The sequence below is a fragment of the Rhamphochromis longiceps genome, linkage group LG12, assembly GCF_057381845.1.
Source record: "Rhamphochromis longiceps isolate RC_006_pf linkage group LG12, R_longiceps_female_GT1.1, whole genome shotgun sequence".
Classification (NCBI taxonomy): domain Eukaryota; kingdom Metazoa; phylum Chordata; class Actinopteri; order Cichliformes; family Cichlidae; genus Rhamphochromis; species Rhamphochromis longiceps.
In genome coordinates this window covers 26,962,365-26,989,173 of record NC_140568.1, presented here as the reverse complement: position 1 = coordinate 26,989,173, position 26,809 = coordinate 26,962,365, and the positions used below count along the sequence as shown (strand labels likewise).

Genomic DNA, 26,809 nt, shown 5'->3' with positions numbered 1-26,809 from the left:
AAAGAATGAAAATGCAAAAGCTCGTCTTTCCATGAGCACCACATAAAGAATCCCAACAACTAAGCAGTGCGACCGAGTCACCGCAGTGAGTGTGTTTCCCCCCCCCTCATACCAAGAACAGCCAATAGGAATTGTGGAATGTGTCACTTTCTTGAATAAGTGCAGAGTGCATGTTGGTAAAGCAAGGTAGAAAGGAATGCATGTTTACTTGGACTATTACGTCCACAGTCGGAATGATGGAAAAGCGACAGGAATGAAAGGAAACAGCAGAGGCGAAGTGTGGATTTCTGCAGCTTCAACAGAGACAGCAAGAATTAGTCACTTAAGGTTGTGTCTGAGTGTTTGGTGTCCGCTGTGGCAACCTGCAATGTATTTTAACTACAAATTTAATCTGTCAGTCTCTCTTTCAGAACCATCCAATTAAATTATTTTAATTTCATAGTGCATCACTGATTTTGTTTCTGTACTTTAAAAAAAATACTGCTAAGGAAGTGTAAACAAAAGTCCAGATTTGGCAATGTCTTAATTTTGGAGAAGGGCAAACACCAAACACTGAGGCCTACTTATAAAACATGATGCTATACAATGATAAATTGGGGGTGGGGGGCTGTTGACATGGTTTTCTTGATCATTATTCTAAAATGCAAAGAATTATGTAAGATCTTTTTATACAAGTAGACACAATTTAAAAAAAAAAAAAAAAGACTGCCACAGAATAAAAGGAAAAGTCCTTTGCCACCAAAAAGAAAGTATTTTCTACTAAATCTGCCACATGTTCTTCTTATTCCACCTGTTTTAAACTGAGGGTTGGGAGCTGGCTAAGAAAAAGTTCATCTGGAATGTTGCTAGGGATCTTTGCTAGGCAGACGAAACACTGTCATTGAGATAGGCAGTGAGTGTTCCCGCCCACCCCCACCCCCAGCCAGTGGAGCGTCCTGAATTGTAGCGGGTTGGGCAAAAGGGTCCTTAAATGGCAAGTTTGGACATCTGCTCTTCAAGTTGGACGAGTCGCTTTTCTTGACTGCTGATCATGTCCTTGAGGGACTTGATTTCTTTCAAGATCTCCTCCAGCTTGGCTTCAGATTTCTGTGAGAGATACGAGAAACAAAAGTGAGACTTAATGGGCTTTTAACCATCTTTATGAAAATACAGCTACAGTCACTTTTAAAATGAGGTAAACCTAAGGTGGGTCCCTTAGTAGTAGGCCTTGAAATCCGTGGGTCAAAGAAACTTCTAGGAATTTTAAGCTGGATTTGCACACACTGAACTTAATGACTGCACCGATGAATAGGGCAGATCATAGAAAGATGGATTCACAAGGAGTGAGAGTCTAGTTAAATCCACTCCCTAACAGATTGTGGCAGGTTTAGTTTATTTAAATTCAACTTTTACCTTAAGATCAATCAATTTACTTAAAGAGACAAGTTTCTTCATTATTAAAGTTTGATGAATCCATTATTTACTGCTCAAGTTAAAATGTTCATCTTGATCTACACTGACCAAAATTGCTGGTTATTAATTTTCTTTCTCTTTTTTTTGTCATAATCTGACAGCTTTAAGTCAAGTGTCCTTAAGACAAAAGCTTCATTTCCCCTAGCAAGAATGACCTTAAAGCAGACTACTCTCTAATCTGTGCTACATGTAAGGCCCTTTGGGACAACATCCCAAGTTTTGTTTTAAATCAAGTGTGGTAGGATCTGGCAGTCTGAGGGTTAACATCTTTCAACACCACTGGAGCCCAGTGGGCTATGATTACAGAGCAGACCTTCACAGAGACACATGGGCTGGGACCAAGGCTGTGTTGTGGGTGAGGTGCTGCTGGACGCCCAGGAGCAGGGGCCCAGAGCAGCAGAAGACCTCTCCCTCTATGCGCCAGAGTGGGACGAGTAACATTTACAAACCACCTCATCTAAGTTTGGCAGCAATCTGCCATGACTAATAAAAAAAAAAAAAAAAAATGTAACGCTAGGAGCCCCAGACAGCCACCTGCAAGGAGATGAGACAGTGGCATAGCATGACCTACATGCAGGGACCTCAACATATACAGTGTAAGACTGTGAAATAAGGCATCTCAATCTACTGTTTAATCTAATCATGCAAAATAAATAACTGTTAAAAAAAACGACCTTACTCCTCAACACTACACGTCTGAGACTGAGTGACAACGTACTGTTAAACCGGTTTTAACTGGACACACTGATGAAAGCAAACACTCACAATTGATGGAGCTGGGTGGGAGGACTTGTTGGAAGAGCTCGACTTCTCTGAGTTCTTGGTGACCTTGTTGTCCAACATGTTCTTTTTGACCACTTTGAATTCACGGTTCTTGCCCGGGACGTAGCCATTCTTCAGAGAGATGAGAATGGGGTCTCCATTCTTACCATCAAACCACTCCTCAGCCTCCAAAGCAGGATCTGGACCAGCTGTGTCTGGGTACAAGTCGTCCTGGAATAGGTCCGACTGACGGGAGAGAATAGAGCAATAAGTTGTGAGGAAAAGAGAACTTGTGAATGTGGTGCTTGTGATTTAAAGAGTAGATTAGAGGTCTAAAAGCTGCTGCAAAGTAGCATGTTAGGGCGAGTACTCACCTTTCTAGGCACAGTCATCACAATAGGCTCACACTTTCTTTCATGCAGTTTATAGAACCTGCAACATAAAAAGCCTGGTGTTACTCACAGTTCAATACATCATTACACAATAAAAACAGCAGTTTCCTGTGGATTGTTGCATAACGGTTACAGTTTGCCTCCTAGTGGTCAATCAATGAACTCCACATTAGAGATGATGGAATAAAATCAAAACGATTTCTGGTTTCAGAGATGATGATTTAGGACCAGTCTTGGGTTACCTTGCAATTTCACACTTATTGACATCGAGGCCCCTCTTTGGCATGTAGCCCATACCCCTCTGGGGCTCCTTGCTGGCAAAGGTGTTCAGAAAGTGAACATAGGGAGCCTCGTCTGTGATTTCAAAGTAACGGATGCTGCTGTCTCCCTATCAGGATATAAACAAGTGTTTTATTTCTAATGTGTGCACATTTAAATTGAGACATTAAGCTTTGTGTTAGAACAATGCTTGATTTGATTATTGGGTGCTTAGAAGGAAACGCACCTTTCCACAGAGGTAAACGACATTGGTGTCTGGGTCATAGAAGGGCAGAAGCACTCCATTACTGGTGTCCATCTCATTGACAGTCATTGGCTCCTCCAAGTTTTGCTTAAAACAAAAACAGAAGAAAGATTAATTTGAGGCAATACTGTTCAAAAACATTAAAACACAGCTTTACATACCAAGTCCATAATGAGGCAAACTGAAGTGCTACAGGTGTGGAAATAGATCTTTAATCAACTCTGAAGCCCTTATAACTCACACAAGTTTATCATTACAACAGCAATGATCAGTAACAAACCTTATAGCGATCGGGCGACCCTGAACCCTCCTTTAATCATGCGAATGGGGGATTCCCATGATGCACTGAGCATTTCTTCTTCACCCACTCACATTGTGTTCATACACCACTCTGCATTTCATCATTAGTTATTGTGAAGCAGCTTACCGTATTCCAGAGAGCTAGCTGCCTCTCACTCATGCGACTGAAGCCAGTAGTGAGGATGTTTCCATCACTAAGGAAAATGGCCCTCATGGGGCGAGCGCCCTCGTGGGCTTTCTCTTTCTCCTGTGAAATAGAGGTTAATGGTTAGCCCTGCGAGTCCGTGTTACTGCCTTATCTGCAGTTCATCATGTTTGTTTCTGCTGAGGTCAGAGGTAGGAACACTCATAAACCTGCTTACTGGTGTGATCATTTAATCAGACAACCATCAGGCAGAAGTGAAATAATACGCAGAACACAAGTCTGAATGAAGATTTTTGATGTTTTATGAAAGGAAAATTCTGGTATGGGTGATTTTAAATGTGGCATGAATGCATCAGAAATATTCAGCATTTCTGATACTGATGGGATTTTCACCACAACAGCCTCCAAAGTTTCATCAGAACAGCTTAAACAAAACTCCACTAAGCACAGTTCTGCACTGATTCGATGTGAGCAGCTGAAGATTGGGAAAAACATGGTTTGGTGTGATGTTTCTCAGCTTTAGTTCTGCCAAGGAAGGCTCAGGCTTTGGTTATAAACTCCATGAATCTACAAATCCCAGGATGAATCCTTGGCTTTTAGGGACAAGGAAAGATTTCGTATGATTCCAACAGAGCATGTTTGGAATGTACGGAACAGAAGAATCAAAGCATTAAATCAGAAGCTGTCAGAATAACGTAATGCAATCATGTCAACACTGGAGCACAATCTCAAAGGGAGGATTTCAGCATCTTGCCCAATCCACACCACAAAGAACTGAAACTGCTGTGAGATCAAAGGGAAGCCTGACCCAGCATCAACAGGGATGTCACAATACCAGAAATCTAAGAGGCTGACGATTCTACAACACTATCAATCAAGTTAACGCATTTAAACATAACCTCTTATTTAACAAAAACAAACCAAAACAAAAAACAAACCACTTTCCGACACTTCTTGCATTCTGGTTTTTGGAGGTCTATGTTATATCATTAACCTGATAAACGAACTCAAATGCAATTCTGGCTGCACTCTGTCTTTTTTCCGCTCCGACATTCACAGCAAAATTTGAATGCATCTGTACTTGTTATTAAACTTTAGGTGCTGTTACTGCCCTATTTTCTCAGGTGCTTACAGCAGCCAAGGCACATTGTGTAAATTTTTACAACACCTTGGTAGCAAATTACTGTTTCCCATGACAGTCCTTGGTCTGAATCCAAACTAAAACTGGTAATTCATAATTCAGACTCACAGCTAACAACAATTTTAAGGGAACAATGTTACCATACCGGGGCTTACTAGTCTCTCTACTTCCAAATCAAAAATCCCTGCACCTGAATTCATATTTACCTTTTAAATACTTCAGATACAGTTCAATATAAAAACAGAAAATATGACAATTTATTTGCAAACTACTTACTCCAACAATCTCCTGCTTGCGGGGGTCAATAACCCGGATGGACTTGTCCTTGCAGGAAGTGCAGATAAGGCTTCCATTGCGGTTCCAGCACACATTGTAAATGACATCAGGATGCATGTCCTCCAGGTTGATCATGGCCTCGCCGGTGCCCACATTCCAGATGATTATCTGGTTATCACAACCTGGTGACAGATAAAGGTAATGGTGAGGTTTGTGTTCAATCTGATCATCAAGTTTTGAAGGCAGCATTGTTTTATAGATTTGGAAACACTGCCAGAGCTCATACCTGCACTAAGGAGGATGTTTCGTGCTGTTGGATGCCATGTGATGATGCCCACACGCTTGGAGTGGCCCTCCAATATCACCACTGGCTCAGACATGGAAGTGACTAGGCCATTCTCCGGAATCTGCCACACCTGTAAAGAGACCAGGAAGTCAGAAACTGAGAGCAGACAGTAAAAATTCTCTGAAGTATTGAAAAAATATATATATTCTAAAGGATTTCATGATGATTATGCTGAACACAGTCTAGCAATTAAAATGATTACTGGATCTAAACTGTAATTACAAAAAGGAACCAGAGGGGGGCAGCAATCACTAAGAATTCACAGCATGTTCCTTACTGACTGATACACACAGTTAGACTTAGCAAAATATACTTTTCTTCAGTATCAAGTAATCCAACTAATTACTATTTCTATTGTTACAACGCCGTTACCGTTACTAACAAGAAAATGCGGTGCAGTCGCATTACTATTGTTCAACAAACAGACGGTTGAAGCTGTCTTCAGCTTACCGCACCTTATATCAGTTGCATGGAAGTAGCTGTCTATGTAAGTAATCTGGGCGCTACAGCTTTAAGTAGCTGCGCACACTCCTGCAGGTGGCAATCACTTTCTGGCAGACGATCACTTTTTGGCACAACACCTGGAGTTATCAGGAGCAGTGGCTAGCCACTGTAGAACATAGGGAACTAACTCCAGATGTAACCCATTGCCATGGTTTAGGGAACAATGACGAGAGAATTAAGCCAACATGTTTTTGGTGTCAGGAGAAATAACACCGACCAAAGGAAACCCACACAAACCCAGGAAGAACATGGAAACTTCACATGTTCAAAACCAGATGGGTTGAAAGCCGGGACCTTCAGCAGTGCCAAACCCAACTCAAATTTTAAGAGATGTGCAGAAAAATGCAACATTACTACCCCACCTCAAAACCAGCTATTTAAGACTTCAGGATGTCAAGTACTGATTGGTTACTATTCACTAACACTATTTATAACATGATTACGTTGATTCATCTGATCTACTTTGTCATAACACTGCTGCATGAAAAGAATTTGAGGTTAAATTTTTTCCTTACATTCTTTAGTGCTCGGTGCCTGGCACAGGCATCCTGTAAAGGTTGTCCTTTCAGAGGAATAGAATGGGTACGCCTAATGCAGCATTTTAAAAAGAAAATAAAGGCCACTCCAGCACATTTTAACATTAAATTAGCTTCGTTGATGTCCAGTGTGTACTCTGTGATAACAAAATCTATTCCTTAATCTACAATAAACGTTTTATGCCCTGCCTACGTTATAGTCCTACTTTACAGGCCTGCTGTGTACACCAGCCAACCCACTCTTACCAAATCTAAACTAAACATCACTGAGAGTCTATTTAGGTTGTGAAATTTACCGTCACATGTTCTATGATATGAAGAGAGGAACCAGCAATAGTTCCTCTCTTCATGGCTCACACTTCTGCAAAACAAACCAAATAAATACTGCCTTGATTTAGCATGGGATTAACAGGAAGTCAGGCCTTTCAGGTGAGGAAGTGGCTGCCATCTAAACAGGCTGAAAGCCTATCCCAGCCTATTATATACCAAATAAGGACATATGGAGAAAAGTAAAACAGCAGCCTGAAAAAAGTCAGTGACCTCAGCTCAATAAATAGCTAAATCATTCCCCAGCTCTGATTCCTACAACACATATTTGAGCTTAATCTAATCCAGAGGGTGAGGCCTGCAACCATTCATGAGTAACCGCAGCCTTGCCTTTCGCAATAAGAGCATGTAGACTCTTGCCTCTTATGATCTAAAGAATGTATGCTCCTGTTGACCCGAGGAGGTTTGAGTTTGGGTGTGATGGGTGAGGCGAGCCTTACCATCACGGTGCAGTCCTCTGAGCCGCTGGCAATGACCTGGTCATTGTGGGGGCACCAGTCAATGTCCAACACAGGGCCTGTGTGACCACACACTGTGGGGTAGGATTTATCAATGCGGCCCGTCTGTAAAAACACAGATAAACAACAGAGTAATAAGATTAGTCTCAGTCTAGAGAACATTATCCATGCTGGAGGAGCGAGTGTGTTTTGAAACAGGACAATTACAGGATGATCCTAAATCCTACCTGCAAAAAGCAGCTCATAGATCACACAAACTCCAATCTAAAAAGTACTTTGGATTTATCTTGTGCGTGTATGTATGTATGTATGTATGTATGTATGTATGTATGTATGTATTAGGGGTGCAACGATATTCGTATCGATATTGAACCGTTCGATACAGTGCTTTCGGTTCGGTACGCATATGTATCGAACAATACAACATTTGTAATTTATTTTATCAACTTTCCTTCTGACGATGCTGTCTGTGTGGAGCGCTCAGTGAACCTGCGTTCGACTACTCCGCCTAGGGTCGACAGTGCAGCCTAGGCGGAGTAGTCGAACGCAGATTCACTGAGCGCTCCACACAGACAGCATAGTCAGAAGGAAGAGCGCAGGGCACCTCCCCCACTCTCATTCAGATCTGGCGTTTGGAATTATTTTGGTTTTCATGTGACGTATGACCCTGAAGGTAAGCGAGTCATGGACTAAAGTAAAACAGTATGTTGGATGTGCCATGCAATGCTCAATTACATGGGTGGGAACTAGTGTGTTAGCGCAGTTAGCTCGTTAACGTGTTGGCCGTCTAGCCCCATGCACGGGGCGATCGGCGGTAGCTCGTTAACGGAGATTTGCCGTGTTGTGGCGTTAAGGTCATTTCAACGAGATTAACCTGAAAGCACTAGTGGGAACACAACGAATATGACTGCACATTTACGCCGACATCATCCTAGTGCAAAGACAAAAACAACAAGCATGCTACTAACTTTAGCCGAGTCATTTAGACAGCTGTTAGCACATGATTCTCCTTATGCTGCTGAGAATATAGCCCAGAAGAAGCGGATAGTATAGCTTTTATTTTGGAAAGAGACATTTCTCTGTAATAAACTCTCTTTTCCAAAGATGAGTGATTCCTCAATCAGATACAGGGCTCGCAAAATCGGGCTAGCGATTTTTTTCAGACGGGCTACCCTGCCCGTCGGGCTATTGTAGGAAGGAAAAATATATGTCAATGCTTTTGCATTCTTTCAGAAATGTAGCTGGGTAATTATGTCATTGGCATCGGTGAGCCACTGTCAATATGCGACATATTGAAGTCGCGTTTGAATTTGCGCTTGTTTTTTTGCTTTCACTTTGCAATCATGCGAACTGTGTATAGAGAGCGACAGCACTGATCTGTGAGTGATGATAATTTGTGCACCAATTCCTCTGACATCTCTTATTAATCGTTAGCTTACTATGCAAACATGACAAGTGAAATCTCCCGCAGCTTAAACATGTGAGAGGCTGATCGCGCAGAGAATCGCTGAGCTTATGTGAGTGCGTGTGTAAAAGCAGCAGGATATATATTTTAGTTCTGCTGAGCCAAATAAGACAGGTCAGGGTGAAGAAGTGACAGCCAAAGAAAAGCTTACCACAAAACGGAGAAGTTATGACAAATGAGACTATAAGGCAAAAAGAAAGTGCAGCTTTATGGTTTCATGGACAAAAGAATTTCTGTGGCTGCAATATGACGAGCTAAATAACCAGGGCTGCACATAAGTGGTCCGCAGGTGCGCATTCGCTGTCAAAATAAAAAACGCGCACAAGGGTTAGGGTTAAATTTAAAAACTGTACTTTTGAGTTAAAATATATATTTATAATTTTAATAAATGACAAATTAAAAAGGCATGAACATTTTTTTTGTATCGAAAAAATATCGAACCGTGACACCAAAGTATCGAACCGAACCGTGAATTTTGTGTATCGTTGCACCCCTAGTATGTATGTATTAGGGGTCTCATTTGTCATAACATCGTCCCCACTAGTGCTTTCAGGTTAACCTCGTTGAAATGACCTTAACGCCACAACACGGCAAATCTCCGTTAACGAGCTACCGCCGATCGCCCCGTGCATGGGGCTAGACGGCCAACACGTTAACGAGCTAACTGCGCTAACACACTAGTTCCCACCCATGTAATTGAGCATTGCATGGCACATCCAACATACTGTTTTACTTTAGTCCATGACTCGCTTACCTTCAGGGTCATACGTCACATGAAAACCAAAATAATTCCAAACGCCAGATCTGAATGAGAGTGGGGGAGGTGCCCTGCGCTCTTCCTTCTGACTATGCTGTCTGTGTGAAGCGCTCAGTGAATCTGCGTTCGACTACTCCGCCTAGGCTGCACTGTCGACCCTAGGCGGAGTAGTCGAACGCAGATTCACTGAGCGCTCCACACAGACAGCATCGTCAGAAGGAAAGTTGATAAAATAAATTACAAATGTTGTATTGTTCGATACATATGCGTACCGAACCGAAAGCACTGTATCGAACGGTTCAATATCGATACGAATATCGTTGCACCCCTAGTATGTATGTATGTATGTATGTATGTATGTATGTATATAAATTAATTAGTTAATGACTAATGCTGGCTGAAATGAGTTATATGTACATTTGCAGTGAAGGCAGCCTACCAGAGCAATTATGAATTTAAACAAACAAACAAAAACTTCAGACCCAATAAAACAATTTCAATTTTTTAAATTTGCAGAGTGGGGAAACCCCCCAAAACAAATGCATTTAAAGGTAACACTTAACCATCCTTGTGTACGGTTAATTACAGTTTGGTGAGAAAATACAAAGAACAAGATTAACTGTGCGGAGTCAGAGATTTCTTTTAATGGAAGAATCAAAAAACAAACTAGTTCAGCATCACTGAAATCAAATTTAAGATATCAAGTCACATTACATGGCTCAATAAAACAATTTAAGCATGAAAAATAAAATTAAATTGCTTAAAGCCAGCCTTGATTTATAACATCTCCATAGCCAAAAAAACAAACAAAACAAAAACAAAAACACTTGGGTTTTACCGCAATCTGAGTTTGTGTCTAAAACAAACTGATTAGATTTAGCTCCTGCTGGACCACCCATAGTAATTAAGGAAAGTTTCTAGTAGTGACGTCAGTAGACAGTAGAAACATGCCAGAGATTCAGTGCAGCGATTTACTTTTAAATAGTAGCCCCAGATCAAACATTACTAAGCTCTTTATATAATCTGCTCACGCAATTCTGACTATAAGGTTACAAATGAATTTCTAATGTATGCACTTGCACATCCTTAAAGTCATACTGCAGATGGATTTCACCTCTAAACCCTATGAGTCCAGAGAGCCAGGTGATCTCTCTGCATGGTGAGGTGACCTATGCTCTAAAGCTTGGGTGACACACCCTAGTCTGTGCTGACTCCCTTGTGCCACTGCAGAGCCATAGAAATGATGTCACCCACTGTGGAAATAGTCCCTCTGCTGCAGGCCTATTTAAAGCATCATGGCTCGTATAATACAAGGAGTCCCTCACTGCCCACAGCTATTCTGAATGGCTTGACACGAGCTACTAAATCCAAGAACCGTATATTCTGTAATGAGTCAGTGAGTGCTGGCTGCAAGAGTCAGGACCACTGAGGCATTAAAGTAGACTGCAAATTGTACATGACAGACTTTATAGCCAAACAATTAATGTATTTAAAGCTTTTAAATATAAACATTTTACTTCTGATTCATAGCAAACAGATTTTGTTTTTATAAACTAATTATAACCACTATGAACCCTTAAACTCACACAGGCAATGAGATGGCACTTCAACCTTGCTGTTATTGCATACTTTTAATAACATGACTCATTTAAGAGGTCCACATTGATGCAAGTGTCTTCTGGGCCAGTCCAGACCTGCAGTGTCCCTGTGCTACGTGAAATATACCACGCTTGTACCAATGCTGTCACCTGACACAAAGCTGGGCTGTGACACACACTCCAAGTTTAGTGATCAAAGTCTGGTTTATGTGACAATGATCTCTGTGTGTGTGTACATGTAATAAGAAAAAAAAAAAATCACAAGATCGTGCCAGAACCTTGCCCTACTGAACACACCCTCAAATCCACCCTGAAGCCTAGTGTACAATAAGCTGACTTTGACACTACTGTCAATAGGTTTCTGTGAGCTACCAGCTTATATCACGTAACACTACCATTACATTATGAAAATATACACCTTTCTTTGTTTAGTAACTTACATTCAATTGAGCCAGGATGTTTCTGGGCACATAATTTCATCACATGCGAATGTATATTAGCTCGCAGTTAAATGTATTCATGGACAAGACTTCCCAAAGGCAATAGGAACAGGATGTAAAGCAGGAAGGACATGGACTGATGACCAGGTGTTTCAACAGAAACTGCATAAACACGTTTGGAAAAGAACAAACCGATCACACAGATAAGATAACCCAACAGTTCAGAGCCATTTGCATTTCCACTTATTCTAGTACTATAGCATTCCAAAGAGGGCATGAAGACATTGTCCATATGTCTGTAGTGTCAAGTTGGAAAACAATACACAGTAAATTAGTAATTGTAGCACACATTTCCCATCATGCTTCTCTTTAAAATGGTAATCTCATATTAAACATAGCCAAAATTAAACAACAGGATACTTGCAAGTAATCCCTGTGAGCCAACTCTAGAGCCAACGCTCTAAACTCTTTTTTAGCATAGCTCTGGTAGCAGTTTGAACAGCAACATCAAGCTACTTTATGTTCTGTTAGTGAGGGGTAGACAATGGGAAGAAAGCAGACTTAAAGGCAGGTGCCCTTACAGGAAGAACAGCCATAAGGGCTTGTTTCAGTGAAAGAATGAGCTGAGCGGCTGCATCAAGGCCCAATAAGAGATAAACAAAGATTATCTGCACAGGGAATCATGCAAGGCTACTAGAGTAGAGTCCAAAAACAAATATGTAGAGCTAAAAAATTAACAAACTGTGTCAGACCTTCTGGTTTCCTTGTCCTACGCTTCTGAAGTTAATAATAAATGTTGGTCTGATTATTCAAGACCTTGTATGTGATGAGAACGATTTTAAATTTCATTCTGGATTTAACAGGAAGCCAATGAAGAGAAGCCAGTATAGGAGACCTATGTTCTCTCCTTCTAGTCCCTGTCAGTATTCTTGCTGCAGCATTTTGAATCAATTGAGCAATTTTAAAGGATTTTTCTTACAACATCCTGATAATAACTTTACTACAATGTTCGTTGCATATTATGACTCCTGTGTTCTGCTAAGCAAAAAGGATCAATCCATAAACATGTCAGCCCCTTTAGTCTCCGTTGCCCTTCCGCCTCCCGCCTGTGCTAACCGTTTTACAGCCTACGAGTCTCGTCTGATCCTCGTCTTAGTGTGTTTTATGAAGAAACAGATACACACAGACCGAGCACCCCTCTGTGTTTGGGCCATACTGATTTGTTAAGTAGGGCTTAATTTGTACAACACACACTTGAGCATAATATGACCCCCTATGCTCTATGAGAGAATTTTGCCTATTTTTATTTATTTATTTTAATAAATAGCACCTACTCTGCTCAACTCCACTCTACTCAGTTTTTAGTGTTTTCCATTATATGGTAGTACCTGGTAACAGGTGCGTGTTAGTATCTACAGAACTGGGCTTTCAAGCAAGCTGAGTCGAGCTGAAAATATAATGTCAGACTGCAGGCCACTGATTGGCCAAGGAGTGATGTCACTGGATGAATCACGAGAGCGACTCCTTCACAAGAATCAAACGTAAACACAAAAAGCCATAGGTGCAGATACACATCGCGTCAATGTCATCCATTGTTGTGGTGTGGAGGTTTTAACTACAGATGACATGTTACAGTAAGAAATAGTTCTCAGATGGAACCAGAAGCACGAATACCAAACTCCAAAAGAGAAACTGATGTTTATATCTCATCATTTTTCTACTAACAGGATAAGTTAAATCCATACTTTATGCTCAAATCTACTGTGATATTTGTAGTCCCAATAACACTTCAACTAAACTCCCGAAAATCCAGGCATGGCAGAAGAGGCCGACAGTTCGACCAGAGAGCCAGGCGTTCTTCACATTCCATACCTCAGCCTCAAGCAGCTCTGTTATGAGTATGACTAATGAGAGCAAGTGGGCTGCTAGGGTGTCAAATGTAACACCCTTTGAGGTGTTAATGGTGTTTGTGTCTGATATACACAATTAGGAATTTCAGGGTCTGCAGAGCGAGCACAAGCGGCTTGCCTCAAGTCTGCAGAAAGTTATGATGACATGATACACAAGTTCAGGAACGCAGCTGGCATGAAGCAGGGCATCAGTAATTGTGAGCATGGGAAATTAACAAGCACCAGTGGGATTGCCTGTGTATAGCAGTACACCTATTGTGTGCATCTTAAAAGTCTCATATTGTGAAAATGTATTGTTTTGTGGTTTTTCCCCCACCTGGAGGCATAAAACAAAAGCTGTGAACATTTTTAAATACGTTACTACTTTCATTCCTCCACTACATCTATCTACATACATCCACCTTTAAAAGCCATTTTCAACTTTCCACATTAAACTGCAGCTACTTGCAAATCTTCTGTTATTGGTTGCAAGAGTGAATAGAGATTCCTTAAGACTCAATACAACTATCCATCCACCAATCCTTTCTACTGTGTATACAATTCAGGGTCAGAATACTCTGGGGGTCACTTTGCAAGAGGCAAGGCACACTGTGGACAGGACACCAGTCTAATCACAGGGCTAACACACATTCATGCTCACATTAACACCTACAGCCAACATAGAATCAAAAACATACTATTCAACTCTTTGGATGGTGGGAGGAAGCAGAAGTAATCTCAGTCACACGGAGAACATACCGACTCAACAAAGAAACCCCCCAGATGGTCAGCAGGTTTTTACCGGGAGCACTTCTGCCATGAAGCAAGAGCATTAACCACTTTATCATCCCATGGCCTGCTTATTGGTTATTGCAACTGATTCAAATGCTAAATCAAGTGTGAACTTTGAAAGCTTGAAGAAGAAGAAAGGAAAAAAAAAAATCAATAGACTGGACATTTTCTCCACCTACACCCTCTACTTCTAAAAATTATTTTTTACAGCCGATTTCCTCATTCCACTCTGCTTAGAGTCCCTGAAACTGCCTGCTTTCTATAGTTTGTGGCTAGCCTTCTGGCTCAGTACTGCATATATGAATGACAACTTTTATACTGGTTAAGCAGATCATTTATTTTACACCATTTGCCTCATGAGAGACAGCAGTGAATTAGAAATTGTGCATTTGAGGTGTTAGAGAACTCTGCACTTTATTGCCGTTTTTACAGTAGACAAGGCATGCTTTAAAAAAAAAAAAAAAAAAAAAATTATATCTGCTAACTAGCAGTGCTCTGGCCCTTTCCTGCTGTCATACTGCAGGAACCCAACTCATTTCACGTGGCAGTTTTAAATACTACCCAATACCATATCTCAGCAACAACATAAAGCCTCTGGTTCAGTTTGGGTTTGGGTGTAGGTCAACAGATTATTCAAATTGTACATTGCCAGTAAACCCCAGCACCTTTGATCAGTAAATAACCCAACCTTTAGGCCCTGTGTATTCAGGCAGGTATAAGACCTTAACACCTCAGCAGAGGAGTGTACAGTGATAAGGCAACTTGTCCACACCTCAGCAAAAAAAAAAAAAAAAGTCAGCATTTGAGGAACAAGAAACTGCACCAGTATAAACCACGCCTACACGAGCAGCAAGCGACTGTGCTCACTGCTGAATACCTAACATGTCCATAACTACACTACAGACATTTGAATCCTTTGAGAGGAATGTCTGAGGCCTAGAAAACAACTGGTTGCATAGCAACAAGTAAGGCTGCAGAAAATAAGGGTGAATCACACCCGATGGATACAAAGCACAACACTGAAACATACACAAAAAAAAAAAAAAGAAGAAAAATGCATGAACGAGATTCCCTGAAGGCAAAAGAGGACATTCTTCTCATTCACACAAGGCCTGCACACCACACTTCCTCTCCTTGCAACTCAACATGTGATTCACACATGCACACCACTAACAGGGTCTTGCATGCATGCCGTCCAGTGCTAAGAGCTTCATGGAAATTTCCACTTTTGCAAGTCTCAGCCTATAAAGCTGAGGCGAGGAGCTAAGGTAGAGATAAACAGCTGAGGAGTAAGTAGCAACGGCGGCTCTGTTACACACGGAACATTATCCCAAGATTTACAACCTCCGAATGATAGGCCAGGAACAATGCAAAGCTGGCTGTAAACCAGAGCCGTATTTCACTGAACAGATTAAGCAAGCATACCTGTAGATAGTGTAGAGTTTATTATTAGATATTTTGCAGCCAACATCTTTGCAGCATCTTTGGTGACAGAGATTACTCAAATGAAAAATCAAAGCTTCCATTATCTTCTAGTACGTCTAAACAGATATTTTACACCCCCTGAGGGATGGACTCTCCTCACGTCTATTATGAGCAGAGGACATGCTGTGACAGAGTTCTGCACTTTTGGCTGAAAGCTGCTAAAACATACTTGGAGCATATATATGTTAAGTTGGTAATGCATTCAGATGTAGATAGATGAGAAATGGCTGCAAACTAAATAAATAGCTAAAAAAAGATTTATTTCTAAAAATTTTCTTTAAAGATTTGCTACTTCAAGAAAAAAGCCAGGAGTAATACTGATTATCACATTAAAATATTTAAATACGGCACTTGGATACAGTGAGTGACTCATTGACAGAAACAACATCTGACTCCAACCCAATTCTCTCATCTTGGCCGCTCTTCATATTTCGGCCTATCCCAGAATTCACATGTGTACTTACACTGCACGAAGCAGCCAATGGCAGGGCAGGGAGGAAATGGTCTTGGAAGCCTGTCAGGCAGGGAGCAGTGAATGACCATATATGGTAAAATCTGCAGTCAGCAGGACTGAGAGGCAGAAGCGGCAAAGGCAGAAGCAAAATGACCAAAGTGTGGGGAAAGACCCTGGATATCATGCACACCCAGTGCATTTTTGCATAAAGACACAGGAAGCAGCTACAAAGGCAGTAAAACCTAGTGAATATTAGACAGAGGAGAAATAACGTGTCACTGTAGAAATGCCCAAGGATTACTAACAGGCACAGGCTCAGCAGAGTGAATGAATGGTACCATTGATTTAAAACCCACACTCCAAATTTGATTTCTGTAAAGTGCTTAGAACATAAAGGTGTTGCTGGGTAAAAGTGTTTATTGAGCAGGATTTTTTTTATAACACTCCCATCATAGGATGAACAAATCAGATTTCGATTTAAAGGACTATAAATTAAAATCCACAGTAACAATTCACTCATCCTTCGCTCTTCGTTCGTGTTGACCAGAGAGGAGCCACCAGGATTTTTTCTCCCAATTACGAGCTAGCTGCTGTATTCACTTCTACAACTTCCTTCATATGGAAATCAGGGAATAAATTAGCAGGCATCCAGCTAAGAATGAGAAAGGGACAGATTGAAAGCATGAGGGAAGGGAATGACATGTGCAAAGCTAGACATCTGATCCCCTCTCTATAAATCTCATTTTTCTCTCAGGAAGAGGCAACAATACTCGTGGCTGTGCTGAGTCAGGGCGGCCTGCCGCACTAACCCACAACCTAGTGAGTCACAAAAAAGAGCCACCCCCACGAGGTCAGGTCACAGATCTGAATTTTAGGTGATGCTTTTTATTTACCCAAAAAAGCAATTTGAGGACAAAAGAAATATTGCTCCCCCCGTCTGGGCTTGCATGACAGTAACAAAGACAGTGCATAGTTACTTATAGCTTAATTACGGGGGGGGGGGGGGGGGGGGGGGGGGGATTGCATCATCACACTTCTGCTGCACCCCCCCTCCCGATGCACCCCTGCTGCGGAACCCCCCCCCCCCATAAGTGGAGTAATGACAAAGGGCTGTACTGGGAGTAAGCATTGGGACAAAGGCCCAGAGCAGCTGGCTTCCCGTAGAGACTAGGAGCCACACAGCACAGGCAGATGGGTTAGCCGCACAGATGCACCCTCAAATTAGAAATCCAAAGGGGAGGGAGGTTGAAGACACTGAGGGGATGTGCACCCTTGCAAAAAAGTGGAATGAGACCCAAAAAACTGTAACTCAAGAGTTTTATCCACAAAGCAGAGCTGCATAAATGAGAACACAGAAAAACAGGCTCATTTACACAAAACTTAAACTTGTAATCCATTCATAACTGAGAAATAGCTTTTCCCATGTAGTCTTTTAGCAATGGCGTTAAGTGCAGAGATCAAATCTTTAATACCAATCCACTGCTCTGCAGTCTAGTCATACAATTTGCAAGAACAGACTTGTCCCACTTTTGAGACCTGCATTGCCAGCTGAGGCTATACTGAGATTTCCAGATGGACCTGCTTTGTCAGAAAAAAGAAAAAAAATCATTTGAGAATAGTAAGGTCATAAAGACTTGAAATAGAAGTTAAAAGGAAAAAAAATAAATTAATTGAAGCTTAAATCTTTATGTTAGTTGTAGGTTCTAATAACTGTCTTTTCCCATTATGGTTATCTGTAAAACAGGTTTGGTGGCACAAATACATGTCAAAGTATCTTTAACATGCATACATACAAATCTTAACTAACAGAATTCCCCTTTCAGCGCCAGGCCCTCAAAGCATGGGCTGCTCTATGAAGAAAAGACTCACATTTGAAGGACTAGTTTGTCAGGGTTACAAGAAAATACGTGGGAAGATCTGAAAGTCTCAATTGAGGAAACTGCCTAGAGGTTTTCGCTGTACAGAAAGACCTCACTGAAAACTTTTTTTTAAATTCAGCAGTGAAAGTAGACTTTGTTCAGGAGACACACCATTACTGTACTGCAGCATGGCATGCAAAGGGAAGCTCAGTAGTACACAGACACAGAAAGAGGAGGACCCAGGAGGAGTGTGAACCGGTTCGAGCTCGCAGCCCACCTCCAGTACAAGCTTTGTATTGAATGAGGTGCTGAGAGGTGTTAAGCTGTGTGATGACAGGCCTAAGGATCCAGTCTCCAGTGCCAGGGCTAGCTCATATGACATGGCAGTGTAGTGGTGTACACTAATTACAGGTCCAGGGTAGATCTGTCAACAGCATTGCAGTGCTTATGTCACTCTATGTCAGGGCCTGCTACTTGGCCACTGCCTGACGCTGACAAACAAACACAAGCAAGCAGCAATTCACCACTATCAAACATAACAGCAGCCAAGAGGTTTGTGGGACATGCCAGGACATTGGACCTCTATTGCGCCTTAACTGACCTAATTATGACACAAGGTAAAAACAAACGGGAGGCATGTACCCTGCTAATTTGTTTACATCCAAAAACTCATCAACATGGAGGCAAGGATCAGGAGACCGTGTAGCTTGCATTGTGCTTGCGTGGCTTGTGTGAAACAACCCACTGTTAAACATTAATCCAAAGGTTTATAGTTCAACTTTATATTCATATTACTCAAAATATAATCAGGGAGCACTGAAATCATGTAGTATGATAAAGAATACGATTTTTTAAAAGTGGATGCAACCATGCTTACACATTCAGTTCACTCCATTTGCACACCTCAGCCCAGTCCAAAGGGCGCACAACACATAATAAACTCACCTTGTGCAGAGGGAGGACGAGGAATGCTCCGCCACCGCTGGCCTCAATAATTAGGGCGACAAACTTGGGGTTCACTGCACAAAAGGCGCTGTCCCACGTGACCCTCGAGACCCGGATATCATCGTAGCACTGGTCATTCTTCACCGCCTGGCCGAAGACGTGACGGAATTTGCTCTGCCGTACAACTCGTCTCATATCTGCAGAAAACAAAAAAAAAAGGCAGAGAGCACATTTATTTAAAGACACACTGTTGCCGTTGTGATGTTGAACCTATTCATTTCAGCAGAGGTTTGCACAAGCCGCAACTGCAATATGCACCAACACAAATGTAGAGTATGTGAACTAGTGAAAGCCTCGAGAGGGTGAGACACCCAACGAAAACGTTCAGCACATTTGTGATTACAGACTGAGAACATTAGAGATTTGATAAAAGTCTGAAGTTGTCGCTATGCACAGTCTCCTTGTATCTATTTGGTCCTCAGAAAGAGGAGTTTGTCACATGCATGTTTCAGATTGACAGATTTATCACCTTTTTTTAAATAATGTGAGGACGCTACAGTGAAATACAATGGTGTGATTTCATGGTTTCGCTAATGTCAGGTAAGCACTTCCAAAAAGGTACTGTGAAACAGAATGTGTTTCATGAGATTTTAAAGACTTCAAACTATTTCCAGTGGGTAGCTGTAACCCCTGTCGCGCCTCCTAAATCTTCCATTGTGCCAAACATTAAACATCTGACATACTAACAGCATGTATCTGTGGCACACTTTTAGAAAGAGCCACTTCTAAGAGGGAAAAATAGGACATACCCAATCCAAACAAAAACAGACTCTGTGGCTGGTTCAGCTAAAATCTTTACCAAGACAACAATCTGTTGGCAGACAAAGGCACTCTGGAAAACATGCTCATTCAAAAGCTTCAAGTTCCACAGCTCTGCCTACAATAACAAACCACTTCCAAAGATAATGGAAAGCCATCCAACTTCAGACAAACAACTGAATGAGGTCCAATCTTACCAAAACCTATAGATAGGCAAACACTCTTGGGTGGGTTTCGGACTCCTTTATTCTATTTTTTTAATATTCGACGTGGGAACAGTTTCAAAGCCTGAATCACCACGACTAAAGCATGGCACAGGATGTGAGACATGTTTTGAAGGAGGTTTTCCACTGTGTGCAGAGAGAGAAAGAGAGACGGGGAGAGAGCAGGAGAGTGAACGAGCAAGGAGGAAAGAGTGACTATGAGCGAGAAACACTTGTGTGGCATGTTTCCGACAGGACAAGGATCACAACACAAGCAGGAAGTTCGTCCTGTTGAGCAGTGGGAGTGTCCGAACAGCCCTTATCTATCGTAAAACAAGTATAGAATGTCATTAACTAGTAGAATGAATAAGTTATTATAAACCTAAAGAGGCTAATTTGTTCAAAAATGGAATTACATTTTTAATCTCAAATTGTAATCTTGCTCAAAACAGGGAGGAGTCCTCCCTACATTTATCTGGTTCAGGAGTGCATTGGTGTAGGAAACTCAAACTTGATTAGTTCTGGAAAAAGCTGATCAACTACATTGAAGTCCTTCAAAGATAACCAAAGGTAATTATTCTGCAACTTCACAAAACCTTATATAATGAGCTATAATTACTTTTCATGTGTGTCAAAAATGGAGAAGGAAAAAATAAAAATAAAAAAATGGGGTGGGGTGGGGGGGGTGGGGGGTGTTTTTCCAGGAAGGCGATCGCAATCTGGGTCAACACTTTACAGGAAAAACTTGTGATAGGCAAGCCTTGTTTGCATACCTGTACAGCTTTGTTTGTCACATAGCTGCATGTCAGTAGAAACTGAAATCAGATGCCTCCCTGGAGGAAAATGTGCTGACGACACCAAAATATGAGGCAGATTTGCACGCTTTTATTTGCCCGTAGCTCTTTTAATTACAGGTGAATAATTTGATTATTATTTTAACGTTGTCCTTTTTTATGCATCTCTTCTAACAAATACAAGGAAACCCTTGACACATGAAAACACATATCACATGAAAGCCTACATGTGCCCTTGAACTCTCAACCAAGCGGTTTCTGTCATATTTCAGCCTGCTTAAAGATCAAAATGACTGGGTGTTCATCAGAAGTTAGTGAGGGTGGTTTGTGCCTATCCGACTACCCTGGAAAAACCCGGAAATCATTCATATGGTCGTCAAACCCCATCTGTATTGATATATACTGAGATGTCAAAACTTATCGTCAAGGGTACAGGGGAGGTCATCAAATGTTCTCTTTGTGGAGTTAAAGGAAATATTCTAAAGTCAAACTGACTGTACTTTATTCTGTGCAGAGAGATCAAAAACACATGAGTGGAAATAAACTGTGTGCACCATATGAATTAGACAAATCAGACGTGATGGCGTGACTGCTTGAGGTCAGGATATGGTATGAATATTGGAATGAACAAAGAGTGCACAGCAGGTGTTTAGAGAGGGCTTAAACTCACTTTTTTTTTTTTTGCTTTTTTGTGGTGGCGGTGATGATTGAGCATGTACATGATCACAAAAATGAATTCATACTTGGGTTTCCTGCATAGAGTTTTTTTTTTTTTTTGGGGGGGGGGGGGGGGGGGTGTCAAAAGCATCGTTTTGGTGTGGTGAGTGACATGTTGCTTGTACTGTACAATTATGCTTACATGCATAACAAAAGCTTAATATCCACTGTGAGCCTGAAAAAAAAAAAAATCTTGTAATGTCATTTCATTTTAAATAAATTGCCCTCCATACAACATACTGGTGGGCAGCCTGCTTCTGCACAAATCAACGCAACGAAGAAAACCTCCACTGATGGGTACACAGCATGACTGAGCTCCATTTAGTGACACAGCCAAAACTAAAGCCTCATCCACATAAACAGCAATTTATCCATCAAATCTGCTTTATTTGCACCACCTCAGATGTGAGATTAGTTTCACTTGCTATTTGGCCAACAGTTATTTCCCTGTGATCACTACAGAATTACACATGCCATGGCCCGCAGCTAGTCTGTTCTTGTAAGTACAATCCTCACGACACACGCCAACAGTCCCTGCAATGTAGTCTAAAGGCCATTTTGGTATTCGCAGCTGTCAAGACGTGCAAGATTGTGATGGTTTTAACAGCCATTTCAATGACAGATCAGTACAGGGGCCCAAAGAGTCCCAGACTGTGCAGAGGGAGATGTTGCAACACAACCACACCAATCGGAAACTCCAAAACATGAGATGCAGCGGTGTCTTTGGAGTTTTACCTATGCTAACACTGTCAAGGTAAACCACTAAAGTTCAGGAATTACTTAAGCATTGCTGATACAAAGTGAAGCATTAGCTTAGGGCTGATTCTTCACCTTAAATGTAAACTGGTGGACGATTTAAGTGGAGTTTCTTTTGTTTGAAAACGCAAGCCTACCAATCAGGATAATCAGGTGCAGCTAAGTTTTGAAATACCAGAAGCCAGAGTCCTTGCCACACTGTCATCAGCAAATCAAGCAGCAGAAAAGCCCAGTATTACATTACTGATGTAATGCCCAGCTACTCAAAAGTGATGTAACTATTTTGAGAAAGAAGTGTTTACACTACAAATGCTTAATGAAACCAGACTGATCCACTGTTTTCTAGATTGGATATGCAACCTTAATCACGAGGGATGGACAGTGTACACGCTGCAGGTCCGAGCAGACTGGGTGGGGTGGCAGTTGATAATACAACACTGGGTCATGGTGAATAGGCCACGTTGTGTGGTAGTGACGTGTCCCAACAACATTTAATCAGGAAGACGGCACAGTTTCGAAAGAACTTTGAGCCTCCTATACTCACTGCAGACTAGAATTACATTTATTCCAGAAGTATTGCACTTGTATATAAAAAGCAAGACTCTCAGTAGTTTTTTACTACATTCTGACTCAAATTGAAATGCTCCAAACTCCAGACTTTCTCTAGTGATCAATTAATTAACAGTCAGTGGAAACAACTCTTCAGCTGGGAGCCATTAAACAACAGGAAAATAGGAGCAAAAGTGTAAGTCCATAATTAGAAGTGTGGCAGCCATTTGTGCTAGTTTGTTACAAGACAATGTGTGTGACAAATAAGTCGCATACTTCATGTACACGATTTATACATCAAGTCTGTTAATCACCAGTTATTTGTTATGTTTTCACTGCTATTATTCCTCTTCAGTTGTTTTGGGGGGAGGGGGTTGGCATTTCTACTCAGTTGTTTTGTGTAATGTGTAAAGAGGTACGTATTCCAGTGTCTCGGATCTCACTGAAGGGAAATGTCACCAGGGCCAAGCTCAGGTGTTGACAAGAGGAAGGACAGAAAAGCAGCAGTAGTGTCACAGCTGAACTGAAAAGAAAAAGTTATCCAGCCATGCCATTTATTAAAGCAGAAAATCTGTTATGTCAGGTCCGTTTAGAACGCCGTCATCTGCTTGGTTCTAAATACACATATAAAGCAACCATGACCACACCAGTTTTCCTCATTTGGTAGCGCACATGGTGCTGAATGTGTTCAAACTCAAAGATTGATCATCTTATTTGCTCAAACTGCAAAAGTTAACACAAAAACAGAGAAGAACTCTCAAATAACAGCTTCTAAATAGTTAAATTGATTACAGCTTCAAACTGCAGATATTTAGTGTTAAGTGGCTCTGGCATGTAAAATCAGCGGGGCCTGTGTGTTCAGGCAGTAAAGGCTTGGCACTGGACTGACAGCTTCAGTCATACGTTAGTGATACGGAGACACTCCCAGGAGAAATGCTGTGTGTATTCAATGATAGCCTCCTGAGAGTTACAGTTCACTGATTCAGCCCCAAGTCAAGAAAAAATAAATAAATAAAAATATTTTGGGCAAATAAGATGAAAGCAGACCCATGTACCTTATTGCCTCCTGAGCCAGCAGCACTGAGCCTGATGTGCAGAGACAGGAGGAGGGCCCACACCCCGAGGAAATTACCAACAGGAGTAGCACCAGTGTGACACAGATTTTAACATCCTTGTTTGTATTCCTCAACTGCACTCACATCTGACACTGTTAAGCAATTGAACAGTATTCCAGTCATGTGTAACCAGTATCAAACAACAGACAATACTACCTTTAGGAACAGCAGAGTTTCTAAAACCAAGGTTTTCCTTTGGGCCGGTGCTAGATTGGGCCCTCAGACTGAGGGTCACTCCACACTGCCGTGCTGGGCTATTTTGCTGTGCGGAAACCGATTTATCTTCTACATATATTCTGTCACTCATCAATGACGAGAGTGGGTGACCACTGGCCAAGGAAATATAAATGGCCCCCTTTAATTTGTGTTATAAAACAGTCATCCACTGTGGCAGCACCTCAGTGACAGGAGACATCTCATGCTGCCACAGTCAGTTATGTTCACACATTTCAGTTAAAACATAGGCCACCTCAATCTGTCAACACCCATTTGTATTCCAACCGGTTTCCCATTGACACAACTAACGTACAATGATATTACCAAACATAACTGCACCGTTGTAAAGACAGAGCTGCAGTAAAGAGTCTCTGTTATGGTGCTGAAACCCAAATATAACCTCTTGTGAATCAAATCAAAGCAACTCAAATCAAGAGTAAACAATATATATCAGTTAAAAATCCACTTCCAGGCTCTATATGTTTTTAATCACCGTTTTCAGGGTGCAAAACTGCACTTGCTGCTTTGTGTTTTAGAGTGTGCTCGCTGCTTGGTGAGTAAGATGTGACATAACATGAAAATCCCAGCCACAAATCAGGATGAGCTGATGTTGGAGAGGGAGGGGCAGCGGAATTAGAGCGGAATTACAGACAGAGCCTAAACGGTCACCAACCGTCATTATGGAAAACTGCTGTATACTATATACTCTTATTAGCTGCATATGAATTACATCAACCTACTTTCTTTTCCATCAGCATGTCAACAGTAGGGCTGGGCCATATCATACCATTCACGGTAATACCTTGATGGGGTTTTTTGCACTAATAAAGTTGGTGAGTTGTAAAGTATTTTGTCTAGTGTCAATTATATCGTCAGTTATATCGTTATCGCAAATTTTCAAATGTATATCATGATAAATATTTTTGGTCATATCGCCCTGCTCTAGTCAACAGATATAAAGAAGTTAAACTTTAACTACTTTTATTAGTTCTAAGATCATTTTAAATGAAGTTTAACACCAAACCAAGGACAGCAATATACATCAAAAATGAAAATATACTAATTTCATGTAAAGTTCTTAAATTACCAAATAGTGCCACCTTGTTAAACTCAGCCCAGGTCACTGCTAGCCATCCATGCAGGTTCACACTAATGACACACTAATATGGTGGTAATATAGAGAGGAAGGTGCATGGGATTGTATTTGTGGTTAAAGAGTATCATATTGTACCTTTAGTAACAGTCAGTATAGGACAGACATTTCTTTCTCACACTCAAATTCCCTCACACCACACACACACACACCCGCCAATGTCGCCTCATTGCTCTTCACACACTGGCTGCCTTTTGCCTTTTGTCACCAAGACCGCATGAGACGCCACCTAAATCCCCTTCCTGTAACCAAGGCCACGGACCACTATTGTAATCAGAGTCCAGCTACATTCCAGCAATTTTTGAAACAATGAGATAACGTGCCTAGTTCTTTTTCTCCCCCCACCTCTCTCCGACCCCAATCTGTGCTTTCATTCGTAAGCATAGAAAACACTACACAGATAGTGTTTTAAGGAAAGCAGCTGTATTCTTTTACAGTTTGTAGACAAAATGAGAAGGACTGAGTGATAAAACTCTAAAAATAAATAAATAATTATAAAATGGCTTTCCTTGATTCTGCATATTGACTGTAACTGTTGTACATTGACTTCAATGGAAAATCTATAGAACTCATTCCACCCACATTTTGACAGACTACAATCCGCACTAAAGCAGCCACACATTTGCTAATATTCGAGTGCAGCTGTGGACGCCAGCACATTAAGAGTGTGAGTGAGATAAAAGACCAAATGACTACAGATGATGACATTGATGAAAAGAAGGGTCAGAGGAATTATGTAGTGTTCAGATGTTTTAACCATTGTTAACCAATATTTGATCTGGCAAAACTTTACACTGGATGCTCTTCCTGACACAACCATTCCCATTTATCTAGGTTTGGGATTGGCACTAGGAATACAATGGCTTAATGCCCCTCCCAGCTGGAAGAAAGCCTGGAGAGGTGGAAGTATGCTTTGGAGAGAAGAGGAATTAAAGACCGCAAAAGCAAGACAGAACGTGTGTGAATGAGAAGGAGTAGAAGTAGTGAAGACAGATGAGTTTAATCATCAAAAGCAATGGGGAATACACAAGAGGGATGAAGAAGAGAGTGCAGGTAGGGTGTAGACAAGTGTCAGGGGTGATTTGTGACAAAAGAATAGCAACAGGAGTGAAAGGAAAGGTTCACCAGATAATAGCAAGTTCAAAAATCAAAGCTGAGATGGTTTTGACATGTGCAGAGGACGGATGGTGGATAAATTGGAAAAAATATATTGAAGAGTTGCCAGGCAGGAGAAAGGAAGACCACAAAGAAGTCATGGTTTTAATGAAGGAGGACATGCAGAGGATTGGTGTAACAGAGGAAGATGATAGGCATGGTATGAGATCAATATGATTCTTGGTGGTGACTCCCTGAAGAAAGGAGCTAAAACCAGGAGGAGGAGACCGTTTAAGTGTGACAAAGGCTACTTTCACACTGCAGGCGAAAGTGCATCAAATCCGATTTTTTTGACCCTATGCGACCCATATCCGATCATGGTATGACAGTGTGAACGGCACAAATACGATATTTTCAAACCCGATCTGGGTCACTTTCGTATGTGGTACTGAATCCGATACATATCCGATGTTTTAGAAAGGGACTGCTGTTTGAACGGTCATGTCGCATTAAATCCATCTTTTACATCACTGACGCAAGACAGAT

The 26,809-nt window shown here is 41.3% G+C and overlaps 1 protein-coding gene across 2 annotated transcripts in view; it reads right to left on the bottom strand.

Annotated features, from left to right (window-relative positions):
* Positions 1-517: 517 nt before the first annotated feature.
* The window catches only part of coro1ca (coronin, actin binding protein, 1Ca), a 38,296-nt gene continuing 12,004 nt past the window's right edge, over positions 518-26,809 (bottom strand). For both annotated transcript variants that reach the window (XM_085425491.1, XM_085425492.1), the window contains 10 exons: positions 18,847-19,043; positions 7,145-7,267; positions 5,278-5,407; positions 4,992-5,173; positions 3,557-3,676; positions 3,112-3,216; positions 2,849-2,994; positions 2,589-2,646; positions 2,218-2,460; positions 518-1,086 (listed from right to left, as the gene is read on the bottom strand). In XM_085425491.1, coding sequence (XP_085281617.1) covers positions 967-1,086; positions 2,218-2,460; positions 2,589-2,646; positions 2,849-2,994; positions 3,112-3,216; positions 3,557-3,676; positions 4,992-5,173; positions 5,278-5,407; positions 7,145-7,267; positions 18,847-19,043 — 1,424 coding nt within the window. In that variant the 3' untranslated portion in view covers positions 518-966. The remainder of the gene's footprint in view (positions 1,087-2,217; positions 2,461-2,588; positions 2,647-2,848; positions 2,995-3,111; positions 3,217-3,556; positions 3,677-4,991; positions 5,174-5,277; positions 5,408-7,144; positions 7,268-18,846; positions 19,044-26,809) is intronic.